The 26,920-nt window shown below is 35.8% G+C and overlaps 6 protein-coding genes across 6 annotated transcripts; 2 read left to right on the top strand and 4 right to left on the bottom strand.

Annotated features, from left to right (window-relative positions):
• Nucleotides 1-2,327: 2,327 nt before the first annotated feature.
• On the bottom strand, nucleotides 2,328-3,732 carry GGS22DRAFT_186710 (uncharacterized protein; the record flags this gene model as incomplete). The annotated part of the gene is made up of 4 exons (XM_047964488.1): nucleotides 2,328-2,372; nucleotides 2,411-2,794; nucleotides 2,874-3,420; nucleotides 3,476-3,732. 4 exons carry the CDS (start codon nucleotides 3,730-3,732, stop codon nucleotides 2,328-2,330), a joined length of 1,233 nt encoding a protein of 410 aa, XP_047820474.1.
• Nucleotides 3,733-4,854: 1,122 nt separating this feature from the next.
• Nucleotides 4,855-5,734, top strand: GGS22DRAFT_178767 (uncharacterized protein; the record flags this gene model as incomplete). Its single annotated transcript, XM_047963601.1, has 2 exons — nucleotides 4,855-5,099; nucleotides 5,170-5,734. The coding sequence occupies 2 exons, from the start codon at nucleotides 4,855-4,857 to the stop codon at nucleotides 5,732-5,734; spliced, it is 810 nt and encodes a 269-aa protein (XP_047820473.1).
• A 382-nt stretch (nucleotides 5,735-6,116) lies between these two features.
• Nucleotides 6,117-7,524, bottom strand: GGS22DRAFT_158326 (oxidoreductase). Its single transcript, XM_047960625.1, has one exon. It carries the CDS (start codon nucleotides 7,275-7,277, stop codon nucleotides 6,252-6,254), a length of 1,026 nt encoding a protein of 341 aa, XP_047820472.1. The 5' UTR covers nucleotides 7,278-7,524; the 3' UTR covers nucleotides 6,117-6,251.
• Nucleotides 7,525-7,767: 243 nt separating this feature from the next.
• On the bottom strand, nucleotides 7,768-8,514 carry GGS22DRAFT_199042 (uncharacterized protein; the record flags this gene model as incomplete). Its single annotated transcript, XM_047966226.1, has 1 exon — nucleotides 7,768-8,514. One exon carries the CDS (start codon nucleotides 8,512-8,514, stop codon nucleotides 7,768-7,770), a length of 747 nt encoding a protein of 248 aa, XP_047820471.1.
• Nucleotides 8,515-12,506: 3,992 nt separating this feature from the next.
• GGS22DRAFT_158316 (uncharacterized protein) lies at nucleotides 12,507-13,966 on the top strand. The gene has a single exon (XM_047960624.1). The coding sequence runs from the start codon at nucleotides 12,811-12,813 to the stop codon at nucleotides 13,576-13,578; it is 768 nt and encodes a 255-aa protein (XP_047820470.1). The 5' UTR covers nucleotides 12,507-12,810; the 3' UTR covers nucleotides 13,579-13,966.
• Nucleotides 13,967-14,692: 726 nt separating this feature from the next.
• Nucleotides 14,693-17,185, bottom strand: GGS22DRAFT_158313 (glycosyltransferase family 20 protein). The gene is made up of 2 exons (XM_047960623.1): nucleotides 16,339-17,185; nucleotides 14,693-16,270 (listed from the first exon to the last, which is right to left on the bottom strand). The coding sequence occupies exons 1-2, from the start codon at nucleotides 16,649-16,651 to the stop codon at nucleotides 14,985-14,987; spliced, it is 1,599 nt and encodes a 532-aa protein (XP_047820469.1). The 5' UTR covers nucleotides 16,652-17,185; the 3' UTR covers nucleotides 14,693-14,984.
• Nucleotides 17,186-26,920: the final 9,735 nt, after the last annotated feature.

Genomic DNA, 26,920 nt, shown 5'->3' with positions numbered 1-26,920 from the left:
GTTTATATAATTATATCTATTAATAGCCTTGTTTTAAAAGCTCTATAGTTAATTAAAAGGCTAAGGTTCAAATAATTGCTCTAAATAAATACTAAAAGGTTCGACCGAAAATGGTTGTGTGGCCTGTGCTTCAAGAAATCATGTGACACCCCAAACTCAAGCCTCAATCTCAACACGCAATATGATTGGCTAAAAAATCATGCACTATAAAAATGCGCTAATCCTCTTATAAGATTAGCACCTAATATCCCCTAAGTCCCCTATAATTATAGGGGATTTAGTGGATAAAATACTGTGCGGATACTGTAGATAAATTGATATGGCGAGATGGCGGATCTATGTACTATCGACCTCCGTCGAAACCATCAGACTGTAAGTTAATTGGATATGTTAAAGCAAGTAAAGTAACACAATCCCCAACTCCAACTCCTATCGTTTTTGCCCGAGCTTTAAAGGTTATTAGGTAGGTAGGTATGTTACAACAAGGACCTCACGTATTTTTTAATTTGCTAATAGGTCTAAGTTTCTTGTCAGGATCATTATATCATTATTTATCTTACAAGAGGGACGTGACTTTAATTCATATATGCTCTTACCTACTAGGTAGGTAACCTACTTACCATTAGATCGTCAAATATCGCTAAAGATCCTCAAGAATGAAAAAAAAAACGAACGGCAAAAGAAAGGAGGGAACATGCAGAGCAGAACGGGTTCGAAGATAATGACACCGATATCGATGACAGTCCCGTCCTAAGGCGGTCCTGGACTGCATTAAGGTGGGATACAACGTGCAAATAGAACCTTAAGATGAGTAAATAGCCCAAGTCATTTTTTGCCCGTACTGAGCTAAAATGTACAGATAATAAAGTAGGTTGCTGATACACCTGTGACAAGGGCTTGTAATACAGGTAGTGTTCTGAATCAATATAATAATTCTCTAGGGTCCTAAGGTCCGTAGTTCCTCTCTTCTACCTTCGACTTGAATTCTACGTTCCTATTCAACAACAATCTATCCAGTGAGCGTTAGAGTTACATTAGGTCCTAAGCGCCCGACAATCTCGTGTTGGTTCTTATGCGTGACTCCTCCATGCATCGGTGTGTCCTTCTGATCAGTTGTGTCTCCCATGATATGATATACAATCATCCAACAGTATCTCTTCTGATACCAACAATACCTACTTGGCACCAATCCCCGTGTGACAATATTGACGCTTCCCGCGGCTCTTTCCTTCAAGACGAAGGAGAACGCCACCGAGATGAAGAACGCCATCCATCGGCTATTTACGGGCCGCTCCATGAACGAAAGGGGAAAAGCGTGACGAAAGGGAAGCCTGAAAAGGGGACATATCTTCAGAAGTTCAGTTCCTACCATGGTAAGAGATATAGGTCAAGTGGTGGGCCCCCTTCTTTCGGGGAGACTGCATTTTATAACCCGGCGGGCCAACCCCTTCGAATACTCTATCCCCAACAATGTCGATATCAGAATAAAGAATATCAAAGAATAGTTACTGTACAGTTGGTAACGAAATCGGCTTCCTCTTTGCTGGCCCCAAAATTTTGGTACATAGACATTCCTTACGTCTTAGGCTTATTTATGTCCAATGGACTTGGGTGCCTTTGACTAGGCGTCTCTCCACGTGCGTAGCGACAGCTCAAAAGCGTTTGCATCAGGTAGCTGAGATGAGCCTGTTGAAATAGATGCAGGTTATGAGTATCATATTGGTTGATTAGGTAGGTACCTAGTTGGTAAAGTTGCTAGTTCTAGGTACCTGTGGTTCGTAGATAGTACATATATACCCCTTGAGTACAGGGCGTAGACTCCCAGCCACCTAATATTCCAGCAATATTCCAGCATAAGATTCGCCGGAGAACTATCCGATTCGAATTCTCCAATGGATTCGAAATCACAAGCCTCTATGCCTACCGGGGTAGTGTATGAGCCCAGAATAGGTAAGGACCCTTATGATCCCTGTGTTTTTTTTCACTTTTTTAAAATGGTAACTTTAGTCTTTAGCTGGTGTTGCCGAAAACAAGGAACAGGAGGCTGAGCCAGAGACTCATCCTTAGCTCAGATTAAAGCAGCAACAGCTCAGGGGGGTTCAGGGCAACTCAGCTTTATTGACAACAACGGTAGGTAGTTTCTTAGGGCAATTTTCGGGTGATGCATAATCCTGTTGCATCAGTAGCCGTAGTTGTCACGAGGCGGAGCCAAAAGACCACGAAACGACGACTTTGTTGCGCGAGGAGCTCCTAACTACTCTCGCTATGGAGAACACTGTATACATACAGGTAAAGCTCTTTGTCTGCCCTGCTCCCAGGGCTAGCAATCAGAAGGACTCAACGGGATAGGTTTCGATATCCGAGGAAGAGGACTAGGCGTCCGAGAGTAGTGCCATCGAGAATTTCTTACCTTGGCCAGGGATATTTCTTTCATTATTGCACCCCTGACAACTGAGACCCATCCGTTTGGAGGCTGTAGAATTTCGATATCATTCGTGATAGATGAGTCCTCCCGAATTGCAATTTGCAGTCTCTCTCTGAGGTACATAGACGAGCCGTAGCCGCCAACCAAGATAATCTTCTTAATAGGTACAGCGGCCATAGCTATTTGATCTTTGACTAGCTGAATGATTCTTATTATGTCGGGTTCGAAGATTAGGTGTATTTGGTCGGCCATGAGCGACAGACGACCCGGATTATGTACTCCCAGGCCTGGATTGACGTTCAATCCGCGAACAGGTACGATATATTCTCTGTTCAGCGCTAGGGAGCTCATATCGAACATACGTTTTATCTTGATTAAACAGTTTAGTTGAGTTTGAAGAAGACTGGGTAGATAACATTGGCGAATGGAACTTAGGTAGGTAGGTTACCTTCTTGTCAAAGCATTCGACAGCTTCGCGTAATACGTGATCGTCCCAGTGTTCTTCATTATGAAATCCCGATGCAAGGAAGTTAATAAATCGGTCATTTAGTCGTGATGAGCCGCAGAAGTCACTGGTCCCCTCAGTCGTCTCGGCAATCTCGAGTGTAGGGGTGAGGGAAGTGATGGTATATGTAATAAGGTCTACGGTATCACCGCCAGCATCGACAAGTACAAAAGAGTCATTGACGCCTAAGTCATTCTGAGCGAGATCTCGAAGAGCGGCAGTGGCAGCCGCCTCGGACTCCGAGAGAAGAGTGGTTGAATGACCTCGTGGAAGGTTCGGAATCCTCTCGAATGCCTGAATAATTCTTTGTTTCCTTTGTTCGCTCCAGATCGTCGGCACAGTCAAAGCAAAACATACAGCCCTTCCACTGTAGATGTCGATACCTATATGTATTGGCACAGCCTTTATAAAGGATGCAAAGATTCGCGAGAGGTAGTCAGTAATATTCTGGTCGACATCCCTAAAGACGAGAGATCCAGGTTCAAGTCCCCTACACATGTATGTTAGCTACATTCGCTAATATTAAGGCCATAGGTGTATCTCACCTCTTAAATAGCGACATAATTTCCCATGGCAGAGCGTCATTAGGAATCTGATAGCCCCATTCGAATTCACCGCCGTCCAGATACCTCAGCCTCGTGGGTACTTTAGGGGAAATCATCGATCCTTCGCTCTCACCACGTGTTGGCCATTCCTGAACTGTGAATATATGCTCGTTTTCGAGTACACTCCATCCAATGCCTGTATAGGTGCTACCGAAATCAATGCCGATAATTAGTTCACGTTGGTTTGGGGTCTCCATTTTACCAATGTAATAGTAATGCTCCGAATAGAATTTTGATGTTTTGTTGTAACTCTGATATCTTCCTCGTTCGGGTCTAACGATAGAGGCCGGGGTCTACCTAATATACAGTGATGGATCTGTGAACTGTCTTGAGAAAGTTCTCGAACGAACTATTGTGCCTGCACATAGAATAGGTAGAACTAAGATATTTACTATAGTTCATGTAGGGGGGTGAAATATCTAGGACAATTACGGAACCAAGCCTATGGAGTTTTGAAACTCTTTTTTAACAGTAACTACTAGATACATGATTTAGAATGGAATTCGTTATTTCCACTGTATTAACTATAGGTAGACCAAGACAAAAGAAATGAATCAAATAAATCTCAATCTTAAGAACAAATCAACAGATAGAATAGTACTGAATATTCCAAAGGTAAACTTGTCTAGTAGATCTCGCTACCTAGGTACCTAGCAGGTAAGAGATAGGAAAGCACCAAGATATATTTGAAGGTCTTGTCATCCAACATAGGCAGGTACCTACCTAGATACTTGGTACATTACCTATTTCCCATAAATACCTTCTCCCTTTATCATTTTCCCAGCATGGATTTTCTCATCATCGATCTTAAATATTTACTACTAGGTACGGACTAGAAAGAAAACCAATAGAAAAAAAATATAGAACACAACTTCGACTCACTTCTCTAAGTGGTGGTTTCCTTGAAGAAAGAAAAGAATTACTCAATAATACATCTAACTGTGTTCTCCTTAATGAGAGTAGTTTAGAGCTCCTCGCGCAACAACGTAATTGTTTCCTTGCCCTGTAGTTGCGCCTCGGGGAGGTACCTAGTAAGTACCTGCCTACCTACCTCAGGTACCTAGGTACCTATCCAAATACCCCCAAAGGAATATACTACAACCTTTGAGACGGGCAAGTAGCTTTACATATACCCCTGATGTGATTGTTGTCAACTCCTCGAATATCTATGCCTTAGAAAAATGAGGATATTCCTTTGGCATAATATCCGCGCAATCACATATAAAGGACTAGACTAGGTAGGTACTAGATACCTAATAAAACTAGAATATTTCACATTGCATTGAGAGCGTTGATGCTTTTTTTAGTGATCTACCAAGATGGCCTCTATTCAGACTTCGGAATGCTCTGTATGCTATGAGACTAAGCCGCTAACCGAATTCCGACGAAATCCATTAACAAGGGATTGTAGTCATGCTTCAACTTTATGCCTCGGATGCGTTTCATTATCTATCAACTCTCAGATCAGAGATAATGTTATAGAAAAGATTAGTTGCCCCGAGTGCAGAGAGGAATTGGGATTCGCCGAGATCCAAAAGTTCGCTGATAAGGAGTTATTCTCTCGGTAAGTTAAAATGCGTCAATTCACCCCCTTTATGACTCTATGGCAATAACTTAGGTACCTATATATCTAGATATCATAAACGTGAAATCGATAGCCTCGTATCCAAGGCAGAAAACTTCATATGGTGTCCACTCGGATGTGAATCGGGGCTGATTCATTATGCGGGAAATAAACAACCGATTGTATATTGCCCCAGGGACAACCGTCAATTTTGCTTCCGTCATCGGATACCCTGGCATAGTGAACATACATGCGATGAGTACGACGCATTCCTTGATGATCCCGAACACTTCCGTAGCCAAGTTCAGATACAAAGAGAAGTCTACCGAGTTCAAGAACTTGATAGAAAGAGATCCCGTCAAGAATACGAGGAAGCCGAAGAATTCTGGAGATGGCTACAAGAGGAAGAGGCTGCCAAGGCTAGTCAAAGAGCTCACAACATACGCATAGAGCAGGAACGCAGGCGGGCAGAAGAGAGGGTTCGACTAGAGGAAGAGCAAAGAAAAGCCCAGGAGGCTTTACAACACCAGGCGCGGTTAAGGAAGGAAGAGATCGAATCGAACCAGACCGTCCATCGAGTTACGAGGCGTTGTCCAAAATGTAGAGTCCCCATCCAAAAGAACGGGGGCTGGTGAGTAAATCCTAAAACTTGAATCTTTAATATGTGCTTCTGCTAACAGTTGCTCTGTACCTAGTAACTCCATGAGATGTACGATTTAATTTATTTCCTTGCCTTGTTAAAAATCAGTGCTGATATTTATAAATGTACCTAGGTTTACATTGCGGACGCGGGTTCGACTGGTTAACGGCTCGACCGTAGCACCGTGAAGTTTATATAACTAGGTGCATAAGACATTGAGAGTGTGCTTGCTTAGGTATTTCGCTGTAAAAGTCACCCCTGTTCTTTAGAGGATAAGTTGGCCTATTTTACGACAGGGGCGCACTATAAATTTAGGGCAAACAGCACTCAATAGCTACCACACTTCTATAAAAATTGAACCTGTTAAAGGCTTACCACCTACTTTCAGATGGGGTGCGCTGGAACTAGCTTGTTGTCAATAGGGGTTTATAAGGGGCTTGAAGCGCTGTAATCCCTGTAGCTTATTGTAGCATATAGCGTACTATCGGCGGGTTGGCAAATGGATTATCTTCTTACAGACCCAAACGTGCTACCCTACCATTCTCCCCAGATGCCCAACACACATTCCCATTTATACACTCCACGCTATCAAAACTGCCATTATCGAAAACATGCCAATTCCGACCACTATCAAACGTGACATCTGAGCCCGTCGGGCCAACAGCAAGCGCCACACCCCAACGCCCCGGAACCCACGCGGACCCAGAGCGGTAACCAGCAGGGAACGAAGTAGCCGGCACCCAAGTGACGCCCCCATCCCCAGTCCACGCCGCATTATCCCCATCCCCCTCAGGCGCCTCGTAATCCCCACCAACCGCAATCCCAACTCTCCCATCCCGAAACTGCACTGAAAACACCCCCTTCCCCTCCCCCCCAGCAACAGCAGCATCAGAAACATCCCAGCGCCTCCCATCCCCACTCCTAAACACCCTCCCCGGATCGGTCCCACCAGACGCAATATACCACCGTCCCCCCGCCGTCGCAACACACGTCCCACTCGCCGCAAACGCCGCCTCCCCCGCCCTCGCGCTCGGCATATCCGCATCGCTAACAACACCCCAACTCCGCCCCGCATCCCGCGTCTCGAGAAGTCGGAACTTGCCGTTTACGGGGTCACTCAGCGCCATCCCATACCCCCCACTATCAAACGCGAAACAATCGTAAAACGCATCCAAGTCTTCATTCACGAACGCCAGAACCCAGGATCTACCGCCGTTAGCAGTGGTGTAGATACGCGAATCGTTCCCCGCGCCGATGGACAGCGCGACAGCGGTGTCCGCGGACCACGCTTGTATGTCCCGGAAATCGAGCGCGGGGACGGTGGACGGGCCGACGGAGACCCAGGTGGATCCGCTGTTGGTGGTGCGCAGGATTGTGCTGTTGGACCCGGAGACCCAGGCTGTGGTGCGGGATACGGCGGATAGACCGCGGAAGCGCGCGGTGCTGTTTGTGGGGAGGAGGGTCCAGGTTGGTGGGACGGAGAGAGCGAGGATGGTGTTTGCTAGGGCGGCGATGCCGAGGAGGAGAGGTCGCGACATGTTGGTTTGTTTGGCTTGGACTGATGATTGTCACCGAGTATACTAGTGAATGATGATGCGATATGTTTGTGCTAAGAATTGGGGATTTGGGGGGTTTTCTAGGATTAATCTTATCGCCGCTGTTTACAATTACGATGCTTGGCGATCTCCCGGGTCCATGGCGCTCCTTTGGAACCCCTGTCATTGCCATGTTCTTGCCGTATTGGGTAGGTGAGCACTACCGTTACCGCAGCATCTCATCATTTACAGAGTACGACTTGAAATGTTTGGGCGGAAATCGGAAAGAAAGAATATTTAATTTTCTTTGACTTGGATAAAGAATAATTGTTGAGCTTAGCATGTCGCAGGATTGTTTGCAGGGAACATCAGGGGCTATCATCGCGACTCTATTAATTTTTGGCAGGTTCGTCTTACGATGTGAAGTAAGATTACCGACCGATCTAAAATTTCTGTCTACCAACCTACCTCCTACATATAATAATCGTGCACACTAAGTTCTTCTTACCTTACTCTGATACGGAAAGTACGGGGGCGCTTTAGGGTACCTCCTTGCTGCAGCGGACCCATCTTCCGGGCTTGGCAAGCCGGCGTGGGCGAACGCGCTCCGGGAAAGCGGCGGTTTCGATCCGGTTTTAATCCGTGGTGCAGGTTTACGCACGATAACATCCGGTACCGAGTGGCGGATAACGGTTGGGGTAACTACGGTTTGGCAACTTACCCGTGTAATTTTCTCTACTATCGCAACGTTAATAATCGCATTATTCTCATACTCATCAAGATACTCGTCGGAGTCCAATGACTCCGTTACTGATACATCTGAGAGGGATTCGAAAGAATAATTTAGTTCTTCGGTGTAAATAAGGTTGGGTATATGCTCACATTTCTGGTAGTCTTCGTTATCACCGAGCTCAGATAGTTCGTCATCTCCTGACTGATACTCTGGGTCAACCGGGGCCAAGTCCTCATTTTCAGCGTTAAGCTGGAGCCGTGCTTGTAGATCAACTTCTAATAACTCTGGGTCGAATTCTGCTGGGATGGCTTCCGAGCAGCCGTATTCAAATCTTAAACGTTTTTCATACCGATTTGCCTTGATGTCATGACTCGAAGATGCTTCGTAAGACGGCTTACTTTGGTGTAAGAATATCTTGCGCTCCGGTAGTGGGTTAGGATCCGGGAGTTCATTAAAGCTATTATATTTCAGAATCTCATGGAGATTTTCGGGTTTCGCTTTGCTCATTTTGGTTAACATTTATCCCGGGAGTACGGGTACTTGAATAACTCTCAGGGTATATTGAGGTAAGAACACCGGATGGGATGCAGAACCGGTGATATTGGTTTGGGGGAAGGTGATGAATCATGCTGGCTTATTGTAAAATTAATCCTTTGACCTTATCCTATTGTTCCCAACCTACCAACCCTATCAATGAGCCTGCTAGAAAACAATATTAAAGCAATCTGTCGAATGTCAGGTACTTCCTTTGTGATTAATTATAGAAAGTTGTTTCTTTGATATCATGAAACGTTGCACTTCATATTGCGGCCCTATTCCCGTTGTCATGGAGATACCTATTGTCAAGGTTGACGAGCCCCATACCAAAGAAATCCTCAACAACTCTCTTGCCTTTCACGAATTCGGGCATACCGTATATTCTGATTTCGCTGTTCACTTACCTCCGATAGGCACCGAGCATATCCTTCTACGTGACACTAAAAATACCCGACCATATTCTCGGGTACCCGATGATTCGGTATCCCTTGAGGCTCTGGTAAAGTATTTTCGTTACACACGAGTCGTTAGACTATGGAATGTCACTAAGTCAGCTTAATTTTACGAGGAACATTATTGTCTTGTATTTGTCTCTTTTGGGTTGGGTATGACGGGGCGGATCAAGCGTGTGAAACATGCAGTAGATAGTTCAGCCGTTAGATCCTAAGCTATTAGGGATTCGTCACCAAACCATTATCACCAACGATTGTGGAGATTGCACTACTTCAATAAGTTTAAAATCTGCCGGATTGACCCGTTCTTAATGGGGGACCTGCATACCCCTATTATTATTTGGGTCTTGATTACCACGTTGAGGATGGCTATGCTGGCGATATCTCGAAATGTTGTACTACATCAAATTTCCAGATCGTAAAAGCTTACGTTGCTGCGATCGCTGGCCACGTTCTGAACAGCCCTAGGTCCCTGGACCTGGTCTAGAATCTCTCTGCATGTACACGTTGGCATGGGCGCTAGGGATCTTCCTGCGGATACGTGCTGTGCTGTTACGATGAATCCTGTGGCCACGGCAACTTGGTCGCCTAATGCTAATGCGAAGCAACTTTAATAAGACGTCAGAAGACGAAGACTTCCGGGCACTAGATAGTAGCCTATCACAAAGAGCTAGGGACTTTGCGAGGTTCGGACGAAGCGGGTGGACTCGAATGGGTGAACGGAAGTGCTTTTACGATGCGGAGGGTGCAACGACCTCTCGTAAGACGGGACACGAAGAAATTGACCGGATTTTGAGTCGAGTCCCGAGACTCTGGAAACGAGCCAATTGAGTTGACCGAACGTGGAGCAGACCATGTATGTCTGTATCATATGCGGTGCGACAAAACCCTAACAGCGTGCCGTGCCACTTCTATTTACATTTCACCAATTTGCAGATGTGAGGGCGACGGGCGTAACGCAGAAATAATGAATCCTCTCCTCTTTTCTTACACCGAATTTCCATGCCCATCTAGTGCAGGCGTGAAATGCGGTCATCATCACTGCGCTACACGCTACACGTAGCATTCCCGCATTAATTCCCGCGTCATTGAGGGGCGAGACTGGCTGGACGGGAAACTCGGATGGCCCTAAGGCTCGTGTTCTGAGATAAAGTGAGAATCGAACTTATGTAGGTCATGGCCAGGGCCAACCACAGTAGTTCGTTGGTTAGAATGGTTAGTGAGGCTGAATACGGCAATCTCCCACGCCGCTCATGAACGACCCCGCTGTTTATGGCCGTTACGGCGGGGGACGGGATCTCTCTACAGTTCTTGGCATCGTCGAATGTTAGATCGACGTTTAAACAGCTCTAGAATCCTAGATCGCAGTAAGCAGAACTATTCTCCTTGTTAAGATAGAGTATGTATGTAGCTGAACCCGACAGAGTGATTGATGAAGTCATGTCGCATGAGAAGGACCTTGGAGAAGAGTTAACAAAGTGTCTGGTGACCGTATCCGTGTATTGGGCGCCGGGGTCGACTCGATTAGTACCGAAATTTAGCGATGATCTGCACCGTAACAGGAGAACAGCTTCGAAGGCGGAGCTAGCGTCGATTTCTTGTCACTGAGGATGCGACGTAAGAAGCTTGTGGTGACGATATTCGGTGACAAAGAATAACAAATAGCCATTCACATTCAATAGCTTTGTTCTTACCCATTTCAGCGTAAGGAAATCAATGCATTCGTCGGATATCGAGCCATCTCACGTTACATTTCGCTGCTCGATCCTTCGTTACCTACCAGGTAGCTCCCTAATCAGCTAATGCATCTCATATAAATTGCTGCCGGTGAGATTTTTATGTAAACGTCATACAATTGTCAGCAATATTTCGCGAATTGGTTCATAATGCAACTCAACTCGAGCTAGGATGTTTTCATCCTAGTTTGATCGTATTTTGGAGGCATATCCAGGCACATCTGGATGCTCAGGGGTCACTCCTATTGCTGTAGATTTAACTTTCGTCTAGTACCTCTTGCAGCTCTTGGTGTCTTTCGGATAGCGGCCATCCATCCATCCCTCGGCCATTTTTTGTCTTGGATTTTTTGAGTTGAGGCGCTAAGGCGTAAGCCAGGTCTTTAATTAATTAAATAAAAGTCCGAAAATACAACATGCAGCAGAATCTGTGCCGTCAATACATGTTACTCATCACAGGTACACTTGGTCGAGGCTCGTTTGCTAGGTCATGTAGGTCTATCGAATGGGTTAGATATGATGGACAACTCAACTAAAGGAACATGCTATTCCCAACGTCATAACGTACCATCTCTCCAGCCAATACGGCTTCGTGAACCACTTACGGGTAACAAGGACAAAAATGCTGTTTATACCCCGCAATGTGGCAGCACCGCGTCCAGCAGTGATCAGAGGGATCAGACTAAACCGGCTCGGGCCAGACGGCACTGACAAGATATCGTGTAAACCGAAGCGAAGTGAAAGGGATTGTCTGACGCAAAGAATCGATGGTCTAAAAAAGAAAGTAGAATGAATAAAAAAAGACCCAAATAGACCACGCTCTGTCGTATCCCCGCTTCCAAGTAACACAATGAAGAGGGCTGTGATCGACGAGCGCTAGACCCGAATAGCAAATGGCTTTGTGCATTTTGGTGCAGTTTGGTACATTTTTGCCAGCAAAGCAAATGCGAAAAATGCGAAAAAAATGCGTGGTGACGCCCCAGCAACCCCCGAATCTCGTATTGTTGCAACGCTTGCAGCTGACTACATGTCTCCTACGCAGCTACGTTTCCCTACACCTCTGTTAGTCTCTCCTAATACTGTACATAGTACTAACACTACCTGCAATACTACGCAACATGCGCTCGCTAGGCGCTCAATGGTACGCATATCTCAACCATATCCTTGCCGGGTCAGGGGTTCAGCTCCCAGCCTCATTCGGCACAAGCGCCAGTGAATCATAACCGCTCTGGGGTTTCCTAACCTCAAAGGTCGTAGTATTCTTCTTGTCCTGTTCCCACTGTTTCTGCGAATCACGCATGTTGAAGCTATGACGTCCCCGTCTCCTAGGATCTTTCGGAACATTTCCTTTGAAAGCAGCTGCCAAAAAAGCACCGTCAAAGAGAAGTCGTTTTATAACGATCGTCAATTGTTCACCCACTGCCTGCTTACACACCTTACCTATTACTTACCTACACTGCTACATTATATAGACGATGCCCACCCCGAGCCTTCGCACAACGATGGATAGTGACCTTGACATACATTCCACACCCTTCATAATATAATAATAACCTGTGCTCTGTGCTTGATCGTTAATCTCATCTCATCTCATCTACGTGGATCTCATCGTCGTTTCTAGAGCCTTGGCATCGTCTATACCCACGTTCACTAATACATAGTAATAATCCCGCTCTCGAGGGCGATTAATCGACGCCATGCGGTTTAACCTATCCGCGCAGGCCCTCTGTGGTGCCGTCGTCGTGTCAGCTTTGGCAGTCCCTAGCCCCGTCGAGAAGCGACTCCAGCTCATCGACCTCAAGCAATTCGGCAGCTTCCCAACCATCACACCCGAGCAAGCCCACGCCGAGGCTCAACCTCTGTCGATCATTCTAGGCGACGGGCCCCAGTTCACCGGCAAGAAGTCATCGAAGACGACGACGACGAGCAAGGCCCCGGCAACCGCCCAAGAGATCACCACCGAGGACACTACCGCCGCCGCAGACGGCACATGTGACCGTAACAACCCAGCAGTCCGATTCGAATGGAGGAATTACTCAGCTGACGACCGCAAGGCCTTCGTCAACGCCATTAAGTGTCTAATGGGCAAGCCGTCATCGGGCAACTTCCAAGGCGCGCAAAACCGCTACGAGGACATCGTCTCAGTGCACCAGCAACTAACACCGCAAATCCACCAACGCGCCGTCTTCCTCGTCTGGCACCGGTACTACGTATCCGTGTTCGAGTCCCTCATGCGCGAGGAGTGCGGCTTCGACAGGGCGTTCCCGTGGTGGGACGAGACCCTCGACGCCGGCAAATTCGCACAGTCCGACATCTTCACAGACGCGTACTTCGGACCCTTACCGGCGAAGACGTCGGATGGCCAGGGAACATGCATCCAATCAGGCACCTTCGGCGGGACAACACTGCACGTCGGCCCCGGCAGCGGGTTCACAGACCACTGTCTCGCGCGCGCCGTAGACGAGAGTCTAACGGGGACCGTAACCTCCTCCTTCGTATCGGACTGCAACTCGCGGACCTCCTACGACGACATGCGGGGGTGTCAAGAACTCGGACCGCACGCGTACGGACACAACGGCGTCGGGGCCGTGATGGCCGAAGTGCAGGCGTCTCCGGGCGACCCGATATTCTTCATGCACCATTTATTCGTGGACCACTCGTTCCGCATCTGGCAGAACGGCGACGCCTCGCGCACGCAGAGCATCAACGGCTGCGCCGACGCGAATAACCCGTGCACCCCCATCACCATGGACTACGTCCTCACCTCTAACGGGCTGCGGCCGAATACTACTGTCTCCCAGGTCATGGATACCCTCGGCGGATACCTGTGCTACCGATACGATTACTAGGCGAGCGAGCGCGTGGCTGTGGTGAGAGATATACATATTAGATTTAGACGTTCCTTATTTATCGCGACGGTCATCTCGGGTTTTCATTTCGATGATGCCGTCCTACCTACTTACCTACCAACCTAACATTCTCCGTACTTATTACCTCTTATTGGATACAGGCGTTGGGGGCGGCAAGCGGCGGGGGGCTATTATTAGGGCGAGAAGAGCAAAAACAAAGGGCGGCTTTCGACCGCATCTGACGACGATACACCTTGATAGAAAAGGGAGAGCCCAGGAGCAACAATCCTTATTTACGTATTAATTATACCCAGCGGAATTGTTTGGTACATAGAGAAAGACGCTATCAGTATATTTTCAATTGAAGAAAATTTCACTTCTTTTTAAATGCAGGTTGGGTTTTTCGATGAGATACAGTACAGTCTTTGAGATTTGAGATGATCGTCGTTGCATTTGACATCTCGGCTGCACTAAACAGCTAGCATGGATAGGATACTTACATGAGGAGGCGCCTGTCGCCCGGGTCTTTGGGTCCCTGTTCGCCTGCATCGTGCCCCTGAATGTAACCCACCATCCTCGGTACGTGTTCTCGCGCCCCTAATAAACTTGAAACGAAAACACCAATCTTATTTCTATTTTCACCGTAGCTTTAGAGAAGAGTGGCAAATAATAGCTCGTAAATCGTATCGAAATGAAGGCTTGCGTAAACTGAGCCAGGAGTTTCATCCTTTGAACATGTCTAGTAAGCGTCGTATTGATAAGTGTCGATGCAGCCCTCCTTCGGAGACTTTTACGATCGTAATTGGAAAATCATTCATTGTACTTCTAACGACAATTTCGCTCGTAACAGAGGGGATCTCAGGACTCTAGAGATCAAATGCCTCAACATACGTTTCTTAATATAGTCGACAGGTAATGCCCTTCGACGAGTATGTGCAGAGAAAGAGAAGTCACGATTGTGGCGTCAGTAATATCTTGCCTCGCGATGTGGCGTGGCTCGAATCGTCGTTATCTTTGATCTAGAAATGTCAGTTTAAAGTCCGAAAGACAACAATTGCTAGTAGATACCAGACACCTCAGTCGACCTCAAGGGTATCATGGATGACATGTTAGGTTGAGTACTAGGTACTCAGTAGTCTTGCTTCAAAGTACAACACAGGCATTATATTAACTCCTCAAAGTATGCACGGGTCTACCACCCAAAATTGCAAGACCCCTTAGCCGATATCTATCAATCCTTGAACTCCATCCTGGACCTGTCTCGATCACATGCTTTCTTTTCCTTTGTTCATCGCTTCGTTATATTCTATAGATCCTCAATTATCGAAGCTCAAGTTGATCCTAGCCACTTTCTTCGCCCTATCCCGAGACAATCTTCATTCGATGAGGCTTAACCGTTGTACTCTTTATTTCAGTAATCCCAAGGCACTACCAGAGGGGGCGGCCGCACTAGTAGCCGCTTTCACGCTCTCGAAGACACCCGACAGGGCACGGCCAACCTCGTTGCTTAGTATCGGTCTCGCATCCGGCCCAACTTTACTATCCACGCCATGGCTATGAGCGCTATTGACCTTGATCAACTCGTTCACGAAGCTCTGACCCCACCATGCCGAGGTGTATTTGAAGACGTATCTCTCCAACTTGCGGAAGTTCGCTTCCCGCATCTCAGGAGACATCGTCACTGCGTCGTGGATCGCATTCGCTAATTCCTCGGTGTTCCAGGGGTTGACAATCAAGCTTCCATTCAGCGATTGGGCGGCTCCGGTAAACTCGGAGAGGATCATGACGCCATGTCGGTTCTGTTGGGTCGCAATGTACTCGTATGACACGAGGTTCATGCCATCTCGCGTCGAGCTGACGAGACAGACATCTGAGACCGCGTATAAAGCACAGAGCTCGTCAAATTGAACGCTCTGGTGCAGAAAGTGGATAGGCATGAATTCGACAGTTCCGAATTTTCCATTGATTCTTCCAACGAGCTCGTTGACGACCGCTCTGAGGTTCTGATATTCTTCGACGTCTTGTCTAGATGGTACCGCAACCTGCACGAGCACAATCTTGCCGATCCATTCTGGATGTTCCGTTAGGAACACCTCGAGCGCGTGTAGTTTCTGCGGGACACCCTTGATGTAGTCGAGACGGTCGACACCAACGATCAACTTGACACCATCGAACTTGCGAGATAACGATGCAATTCGCTCCTGGACGTTCGGCTTCTTTAGGCCCTCGACAAATTTATCGGGGTCTATTCCAATCGGGAATGCGCCCACCGTTACGAATCTCCCTCTGTACTCAACCCCGTTCGGTGTGGTCGGTGCCTCCAGAATACGTGAGCACGAGCTGAGGAAATGTCGGGCGTAATCGTAGGTATGGAAGCCGATTAGGTCGCACTGTAGGAGACCTTCGAGCAAGGCTTCGCGGACGGGGAGGATACGGTAGATTTCGCTGCTGGGGAATGGGGTGTGGAGGAAAAAACCGATCTTCACGTCCTTCTTATCTCCTAGCTCGTTACGTAGCATTTCGGGGAGGAGCATTAGGTGATAATCGTGTACCCAAATGAGGTCTCCATCTTGAACATCCTTCAGGACAGTCTTCGCAAAAAGCATATTAACCTCTTTATAGGCTGCCCACGCGTTCTCGTCGAAGGTGATCTCGCCGGGATGGTAGTGGAACAAGGGCCAAAGAATCGAATCTTTTGAGTGGAACTAAAATTAGCCAACGAACAAATTTACATTATTAGATAGGAGGGGGTATGCGCACTGGAGAAGCCGTTGTAATGCTTATCTGCAAGTTCGTCATCGACAAATATAGGGTGAGCGTTGTATTGGTCTTTTAGCTGTTGTTTAACGGTGGGTATTTCGGCTTCGGGAACTTCTAGACCAGGCCAGCCGTACCATTGGAAGCTTGTCGTCTTGCTTAAACCACTCAGGCCAGTGACAAGACCCCCAGATGACATAGAGAAGCTGTAGTTGCCTTCATCCTTTCGTTTTATCGTAATAGGAAGTCGGTTAGAGATTAAGAGCAACCGGCGGTCGTTGGTAGAGGAAGACTCGCTCCCGTCTGTGGAGCCCATGTTGTTGTCTCTGATATTCAAATAACCAAAAGGTCGGGAGCTTGTTGGATTTGGTTTAGAGAGTCGCGATGATGAAGGGTGGGCCGCGTCGATTCAACTGCGGTAAAGAGTTCGAGATAAAATGCGATACGGTAGGTCTTAATCGAGATGTGGGGGATTTCGTAGTGAAATAGGTATTGGTGTGGTCGTAGTAATGAAAGGTCGAGGTATGAGGTTTTCCCAAGGCGAAGCGAAGAGCGAGGTGATGCAACACAAGAAGATGACAGCACGGGTCGTCTATATTAATTGTGATTCGCTCAAATGTCTAGTGGTGCCGAATCTGATGCGTGTTTGATTGATTGATCGAGTTGAATGGTTGTACTATCAATTTGTGATAGGAAGAAGGGAATACCTAAAGGAGTAGGGAGTACGAAGAAATAGAGAATTAAGTAGAATGATCAAATGTTATATCTAATCATTTGCACCCTCGGGCGCGCTTTCTGGTTGGGCGATATAATTTTGTTTGATGCAATCGCGATGCAAAAGCAGCGAAATCCCTCAAGAAAGCAGAAAGAACTAGGAACTAGCCCCGCCGGGCCAGAACTAGCCCCTCTGCCCCTCCAAGGAGCTCTGGTCTTTTCTGACCAACTACGCAATTGTTCGTCCTTTTTTCAGCGGGTCTTTGCGGGGATCTTCGGGTATCCAAAAGTCAGGCTGAAGTTGGTACCACCTTAATAGCAGTATGTATCGTTCCTTAGTTCCCGCTAACGAACCACCTTTCTCTTCATGCCACTGCGAAAATATTCTGCGTCATGTCATTCAAATATCAGGTTACGATATATTATATGTCACAAGTCTCGGCTATAACTTGTTAAGTCAAGACTTTTCCATGGAGTTTATGCACTTGTATATTAAACCCTCATACATTCAGTTCACTATATCTTCTACTTGACGATGGATGAGCCCCTTGTCGGCGTTGGGCAGATAGGACCGATTGCTTCAAACTGGCTCTTGGATGCGGCTGGAACATTGACGAAGCATCCTTCACATACCTATCAACAGAACAGAAGTCAACCAAGTTCTACCTAGTTGCACACAAGTAAAATACCAATGTAGGACTTATTGGGTTTCTAACTTGGAAGACAAGATACACAAACACCATTCACCTGACAATTCAGTACGACAGAATAATATATAACTAAATCGAATTTCTTTTATTATGAGTTATGAGTCTCAGTTTTGTTTGCGAGTCCTAGATTATCTCGACTATAGGGCCGATAGACAAGGTAGTGCACACTTTCCATTTGACAATACCTAAGCGCGGTGGCTTGGGTGATAGGCTTTGCTTCTTCGACCTCTTCGACTTATCCCGTCCATGGATGTGACTCGGTGATAATTCTCTTATGCATTGCATCTATGAGTTTATTTCCAATTGGTACCTACGGATCTTTCTAGCAATTTCCAATTCGAACATTAGCTTTATTAGTCCCTCGATAGACTAATGATGCTTCTCGAATTTACCAAGAAACGACCAAGCCTCACGAGTTTTCGGTTGAAGCAACCGACATACATCCTGCATAAAGTTTAGTCCTAAGGTACCTAGGTACATGGTATAAGAAGTGTTATATAACGCGATCTAATCCAAGATCGGTTAAAGCCTTCTACATATTCCACCAATCACCTTTCGGTCATTAACCTAATCGAGTGAATTCTAACCCGGGTCTTTTCGGACCAAAACGTCCGTCTTTGCAACCATCCATATCATGAACTGACCTTTCTCGAATTCCTCAACGGCAAACCACATATTTATATGACTTACTCATACATAATGACGTCAGAATGAGCTATTTCATTCATACAATACCGAATTTGTCACTAACTCATCCGCAATACAACACTTATAATAAGACTAATATGTATAATCACGTGATCCCCTTTTATGTCACCACTGTTTAAGGTAAACCATAAGCTCGTATCCGTTAACTTATTAATTTAATTAATATATTAAAATATACATAATATAAATAAATAATATATATAAAATTTATATTATATTTTATAGTTTATAAAACGTTATTAATATTTAATAATAATATTTTTAATATTTAAATAAATATATACTTATTATAAATAAAAATATTTTTTATTTTATAAAGTTTTTAATTTAATAAATTAAAACGAAAAAACGACGCTAACTTTTATTATTAAATTTTACGACTTATTAATAAAAGAAAAAATAAAATAAAAACTACATAAGTAAATATTTATTAAACTTAAAAAAAAATATAACTTATTTTTATTTTTTATTAAATATATATTATATGTTACTTATTTTTTACTTTATTTTTTAATTTTACGTTAATATTCGAATTTTATAATTTATTTATTTAATTAATTTTTTTATTTTAACGTTATATTTAAGTAATTATTCGAAACTTAACGCGAGTTAACGTTAATAAAATTAATCGTTTCGTTATAAAAAAAACTATAAACTTTTAAAAAGAAAGTAAATTATTTAATTATTTATATTCGAATTTTTTTTCCTTTTTTAAATAAATATTATTAAATATTAAAGTTATAAAATTTTTTACTTTAAACACTTAATCCGTAAAAAGTAATTAAAAAAAATTAATGTTTATTATATTAAATTTTTAACTTATTTTAAAATAAATATATTTTATTTTAATAATAAATTTTATTTAAATATAAAATATAATAATATTTAAAAAAACTTATAAGTATAATAATATTTAAGTAAAAATCGAACGATTTTTATTAATTATTATTTATATCTTTATTTATTATTTAAATCTTCGATATTATTTTTTTTACGGTTAATATTTAATTTTCGAAAAAGGTTATTTATTAATTTAACGTGTTTAATTTAATTTTTTTCTTTTATTAAACGAAATAATAATAATAATAATAATTAATATTAACGTTAAGAAACCGTTATTTATATAATTATCTTAAAGCTTTATTAAAAATATATTAAATATATTAAATTAAGTTTTACATTTTACACTTAAATATAAAATCTTTATAACTTATTTAATAACTTATATCCTTAAACGTGCGTTATAACGGTTTATGTTATATCTTTTTTACCGGAAAGCGAAAAAAAAGGAAACGTAAAAAAAATAATATTATTAATAAAATTAAATACGTATTTACTTAATAAAAATTACGTTAAATATAAATTTAATTACTTTAAAATATTACTATTAATATATAATACCATTTTTTAAGTTTATTAAAAATATTATTTTTTATATTTTTATAACTTTTTTATAATAATAATAATAATAATAATAAAAATTATAATAATTAACTTTATTACAAGGTAAAACTAAAAAATTAAAAAATAATAACATTATTACGCGAAAAGTTTTTAATTACTCTTTTTATAAAAAATATAATATATATATAAATAAAGTTTTTTATTTATTTTACTTTTAAAATTAATCGTAAATAAAACCTTCGCGGGGATTTTATAAGCTTAATTTTAATTTTATAAACTTTTAATTATTAACTTAAAAAAAAATTAATATTTAATAAACTTTTTTTACGCTTAAGATTTTACTTTTAAATAATAACTTAAATTTACGTTTTTTTAATTTTAAATATTTTTTAATAAAATAAATAACTTTTAAATATATAATTATTTAATAAATAAGTTATTATAAATGAATATTATAATTTATTTTTTTAAATAATAATTATTTACCGTTATATATTAAGATTATATATACACGTTTATTTAATAAATAAACCGAACTTAATATAAATATTAAAAAGCTAATTATATTAAAAGTATACGCATTATTTATTATACGGGAATTAATGTTAAATATTATTAATATTAAAATAAATATTATTAAATAATTATATATTATATTATTAAAAATATAACTAATTAAAAAAATATATTAATATATAAAAAAGTTATATATTAAAATTAATACGAAATTATTAAACGTTTAAAACTTAATGTAACTTTAACGTTTATTAAATAAATTATTATTAAATAAAAACGTAATTTCCCTTTCGAAAAAAAAAAAAAAAAATTACGAACTTTAAAACCCTAAAAAATTATTATATTAATTTTAAAATACTATTTTAAACTTTTATATTAACCCTTATTATATTATTATTTATTTTACTTTATGTTATTTAAATTACGAGGCGAAATTAAAGAATTTAAAAATAATAACGTTATTACGCGAGGAGTTTTTAATTATTTTTATTATAAAAAATACGGTATATATATAAACGAAGCTTTTTATTTATTTTATTTTTAAAATTAAAAGTTAACGAAACTTTTATAAACTTAATAAAAACTTTATAAGTTAAATTTCGATCTTATAAATATTTAACTATTAATTTTTCTTTCGATTAAACGTAAAATAATTTTTATAAATAAAAATATAATAAAAAAAGTGATAAAATAAATAAATATTTAATAAATATGCGGTTTTTATAATTATGTTTAATAATATAAAGTTATAATATTTTTTTAATTAATTAAAACCGAACTTTTATAAAAACTTTATTATTTTAATAATATAATTTAAATTCGAATGCGTATTTTTTAATTAATCGAAATATTTATCGATAAACCCCCGCATTTTTAAAATTAAGCTTAAATAATTAAATATATAAATATTATTTACGTTATATAAAACTAAAAAAACACTAATAAAACGTATATATATTATCTTATATATATTAAATAAAAGATTAAATACCGTAATTTAAGCTTTTAAATTTAATTTTAAAATTTATATCTTTTCGTAATGTTAAATTTTTAATTAATTATTTCGCATTTAAAATACTTTTAAAAGTTTAATAATTAAAATAATTTAATTATTTTTATAACGCGTTTTCGAATAAACTTAATTACATTAAAATTAATAAAAAATTAAATTAAAGTTTTATAATCGAAATTAAACTAAGTTAAAATTAACTTAAATCGATTAAAGTGATAATTAATTTTTAACTTTAAATATTATAATTAAATAAAAGTTTAAAAATTAAAAAAAAAAATAACATATAATTTAAATTAAACGTTTTCAATTAAATTAAATTAAAAAAATTAAAACGTTAAATTAATTAAGTTATAAATAATTAAAATTAATTAAGTATATAATAAAATTTTAATATAATTTAAAACGTATTCGAATTAACGTTAAGCTTTTTTTTAATATAACGCGCGTATTAATTAAAATTATATAACGTAAATAATATTAATTATAAATGTTTTAATATTTAACTATTTATTTTTTTTAATTTTTAACGAATATATAAAATTTACACTATTTTTAAAAAAAAGAAAAAAAACTTTACATTATACGAGATAATTTATTTAATTTAGTTTAATTTAACTTATAATAATATATTTTATTACATTATTATTAACTTATAACGTTATTTATAATATTTAAAATAAAAATTAAAAATGTTTATATAATAATTATAATTATATATATAATTTTAAACTTAATTTAATTTAATTTTAAACGGTATAACCTTTATTTATGTAAGATTTTTTTTATTATATATATATTAAAAAATTTTAACTTAAACACTTAGAAATTTATTCGGTAATAATTTTTAAAACTATTTTTATTATAAAAATATTATTTATATAATAATTATTTTAAATTTATATATACTTTATATATTTTTTTAAATATATTAACTATATTAAACTTAAGTTATTTTTTTTTACGAGTTAAAAATATAAAAATAAATATTTAAGTATAATTAACACGATATAACGCGTAAAATTCTTATTATTTATTTTTATAAAAATGTTCTTTTAAATAATCTTTTCTAAAACTTTATTTACTTAAATTACTAACTTAAATATTATTTTTTTAAATTCTTACTTTATATTTATTATATATATTATAAAATTAAAACTTTAACTTAATTTTTTAACTATAACGAAATATATATTCCGAGTTATAAATAAGTTATCGTTATATAATAACTTACCCATAATTAATTATAATTAATAAATTATAATTATTTTTTAAAAAATAAAAATAAATATTAACATTATTAAAAGTAATGTTTATACGTTTAATATTAATTATTACGCTTAAAATTAACGTAATAAAACTTAAAATTAACGTTATATTTTTAAAAGTTAATGTCGCAATTTTAAAGGAAAATATCGCGACTTTAAAAGAAAATATTACTATTTTTAAGGTAAATATTACCGTTTTTAAAGTAAATATTACCACTTTTAAAATAAATGTTATTACCTTTAAAACTAATGTTATTATTTTTAAAATAAATATTACCATTTTTAAAGTTAATGTTATTACCTTTAAAATAAATGTTATTAACATTAATACTTAACTTAACACTTTCGAATTTCGTTTTACCGTTTCGTAAGTTTTTTTCTTTAATTATTATTTTTATATATTAAAATATTAATTATATATTTATTATAAAGACGAGAATATAATTTCACACTTCGTTAATAATAATATTAAAAGCTATATAATTACGTTATAACTTTTTAAAAATTCGAATAACATAATTATTAATAAATTTAAAATAATAATTAAGGAAATTAAAAATATGCTAAATAAAAGTTTATATATTAATTTATAACTAATATTAATTATTTTTTTAAGCTATAAATTAAGTATAATTTTTCGTAAATTAAATATAAATAATAATAAAATTTATAATAATAAATTATAAAAACTTTTATATATATATAATGTTATTTCGTTACGTAATTAATGCTTCGATAAAATTTAATAAAAAATAAGTTTTAAGTTTAATAAAAAATAAATTTTAAGTTTAATAAAAAATAATTTCGATTTTAAATAATTTATAAATATTTAAATAAATTATAACTAAATATATTAATTAAATATTATTTTTTTTTCTTTTTATATATTTAAATAATATAAAATAATTAATTTATAAAATTAAAAGTTACTTTTTTAAAACATAATAATAATTTAATTGTAAAAATTATTTTATTATAATAATTAATTAAAATTTATAATAAGTATTTTATTATATAAGTTAATTAATTACGAAAATAAAACGGGACTTTTATATAATGTTTTATTTTTCAATAAATTAACTTTATTAATATATTTATTTTAATTTTTTCTTATTTAAATAATATTTTTTTAAAATATAATATATTTATAAAATTACTTTATAATTAAAGTTTTTAATTTTACGATTTTAAATATTTAACTTTTAAATTATTATAAATTTTAAAAAAATAAACGAAAGGTTAAAAAAATTTTAATTTATAAAATATAAATATATGTGAAAGTTATTATGTAATTTTTAAAATTTTTTTAATTTAAAATATTATTAAACTAAAACGTTTTAAATTAAATTATAACGTTATTTATTTAACTTAAATATTTTATTTTAATTTATAATTATTACTTATTACTTTTTTATTATTTAACGTTTTTAACGTTTTACCGTAATTAATTAACTTATTTATTTCGAATATACGTAATGGAATTTAAAAAGTTATTTTTAATTATAATTATTTTTTTTATTCTTTTTTACTTTATAAATATAAACATTACGGTATAAACCACGATTTTAAGTGTTAATATTTTTTATCTCGGATATTTTTAAGGTTATTTTTCATTATTATATTTTTTTATTTTAAACGACGATAATATTAATTATAATTTAACATATTTCGTATATTATATATTAATTAAAAATATGTAACTTTATAATGAAAATAATAAAAACTATTTATATTTAACCGAAAAGTTTAATTTAAACGCGCGTTACGTTATTTGCTTTCTCGATAATATTTTACGTAAGAATTTTTATTATTTTTTTATTTCTACGTGTTTAAAAAGTAAACTTAACGTAGTTTACGAAATTAAATAATCGTTAATTTATTATAATTTAATACTTTATTACGTTAAATTTTAATAATTAAATATTTTTTTATAATAATTTATTTAAGATTTAAAATAATATTAAAATCCTCCCCGTCTTTTAATATAAAGCTTAAATTTTACCACGAGTAAACGTTAATATTATTATTATATACGATAAATATTACTATATTATATAAGCATTTTATGGAAATTAATACATTTATATTATCTTTTAATTCGTAAAAAATTAATATCTTATAAATAATATAACGTAATATTTTTATAACTTATTTATTCGAGTATTATTAAATAATTTAATTAATGGTTTATTATTTTATTTTAATGTTTATTATATATTTAATTAAATGAAGTTATTTATATTTTCGAAATATACCGATAATAAATATAAATTAATGTTATATATTTTATATTTACGACTTCGTTACTTTTTCGAATAACGAGCGTTATATTATAATCGTAAATTATATATTTTTTACGATATTTCCCGTAAATTTTTATTTATTTATTTTATTTAATTTATATTTTAAAATAATATTTTTCGTATTTTTTAAACTTAACGAAACTCGTTTAAGTTTTTAATACGGGATTTATCGATTTTTAATACCGATTTAAAAATTATAATAAAATATATTAATTTAATAAATTAAGTTATAAAGTTATTATTATTATTCACCGAAGTTAATAATAAGAAACATTTTTAAAACGAAGTTAACGAAAAAAGATATCGTTAAGTATATTCCGTTAAAAAAGAATGAATAATATGTTTAATTAATGAAAAAAAAGAAAAAAAAGAAAAAAAAAAAGAAAATAATAATATTAATATTAACAAAGAAAAATTTAAGCTTTTTAAATTTATTTAGTTTAATAATTTAAATGCGTATATATTACTATTATTATTTTTTTTTAATTTTAACTTTAACGATAATAACGTAAATAATAAACATTTAAATAAATTTTTTTTAATAAAAATTTCGAAACTTTATTATAATATTTTTATAAAACATTTTTTTTTTTATAATATAAACGTTAATTATTAAATGGTAATAATTATAATAAATATTTTTTATAAGTTATAAAAATAAATATAAAAATTTATATATTAAGTTATTTAATTAATTTAATATTTAATTAATATATTAATTTTAATTACTTATTTAAATAAATAAATAATATATATATATTTTAATATAATTTTAATAATAATGCTTAACTTAATATTTAATTTTTTAAACGAATATTACTTTTTTTTTCTTAATCTTTTATTTTTTTTTAAAGTTTACGTAATACCCCGCTAAAATTAAATATACTTTTTTTCGTATATAAATTACGGTATAAATATATGTATTAATAATAATTTAATTAATAATTTTCGAAACTTTAATTATACTTTATTATACTTATACACTTTTAATTTTAACCTATTTTTATTTAATGAAATAAATTAATAAAAATATGAATTTTATATTAATTAAAAAGGCTTTTAAAAAAGATTCGATTAATATAAGTTATAACCGTTAAAATCGAAAGTTAATTAAACTAAAAATAATTAAAAGTAAAGTTATATATTAATTATTTAATAAGCTTTTAATTAAAAGTCTTTTAATTTTTTATATAAAATATATTAACGATTTCGAACCTAAATAATTAATTAATAAAAAGGTTTAATAACATATAATTAATATTATTTAATTTAACTTTTAACGGCTTTTTATATTAATTTAATTATAAATATTTAAAATTTAAACTAATTGTAAAATAATAAGTTAAATTAAAACGTATACTTTAATAATGAATTTAATAACTTTTAATTTTAAAGGAAATGTTAACTTTATTATCGAAATATGCCTTTTATTTTAACTATTTATATATTTATTAGTTTATAAATAATATAAATATACTTTATATTAATTAAAAAATAATTAATTAAGTTTTTAATTAAATTAAGTTTTATATTTTTATTAATTTATTTTATTAAATTAAAATAAATTAAAGTTAAAAATATATAAGTAAAATAAAGTTTTAATTTTATATTAATTAAATTATCGTAAATATAAATAATTATACGGCGATTTATATACGGGGAAAGGTATTTTTAATTTCTAACGGAATATTACGTAAAAAAATTCGTATTTTATATTACGTAAGTAATATTATTTAAAATTATCCTTATAATATTATTAAGTAATTATATTATAATTATTTAAAACTTTATACGTAATAAAATATCATTTAATAAAAAATTATAAACATTTATTTTTTAAACATTATTATTTTATAACGATATTTTTTTTAATGAAACGTTATAAAAAGTTTTATAATATATTTTTTATACTTTATTATTATTTTAAAATTAACTTTTAATATAAATATATAA

Source organism: Annulohypoxylon maeteangense, assembly GCF_022496945.1.
Source record: "Annulohypoxylon maeteangense strain CBS 123835 unplaced genomic scaffold GGS22scaffold_5, whole genome shotgun sequence".
Taxonomy (NCBI): Eukaryota; Fungi; Ascomycota; class Sordariomycetes; order Xylariales; family Hypoxylaceae; genus Annulohypoxylon; species Annulohypoxylon maeteangense.
This window is presented reverse-complemented; position numbering and strand designations above follow the sequence as displayed.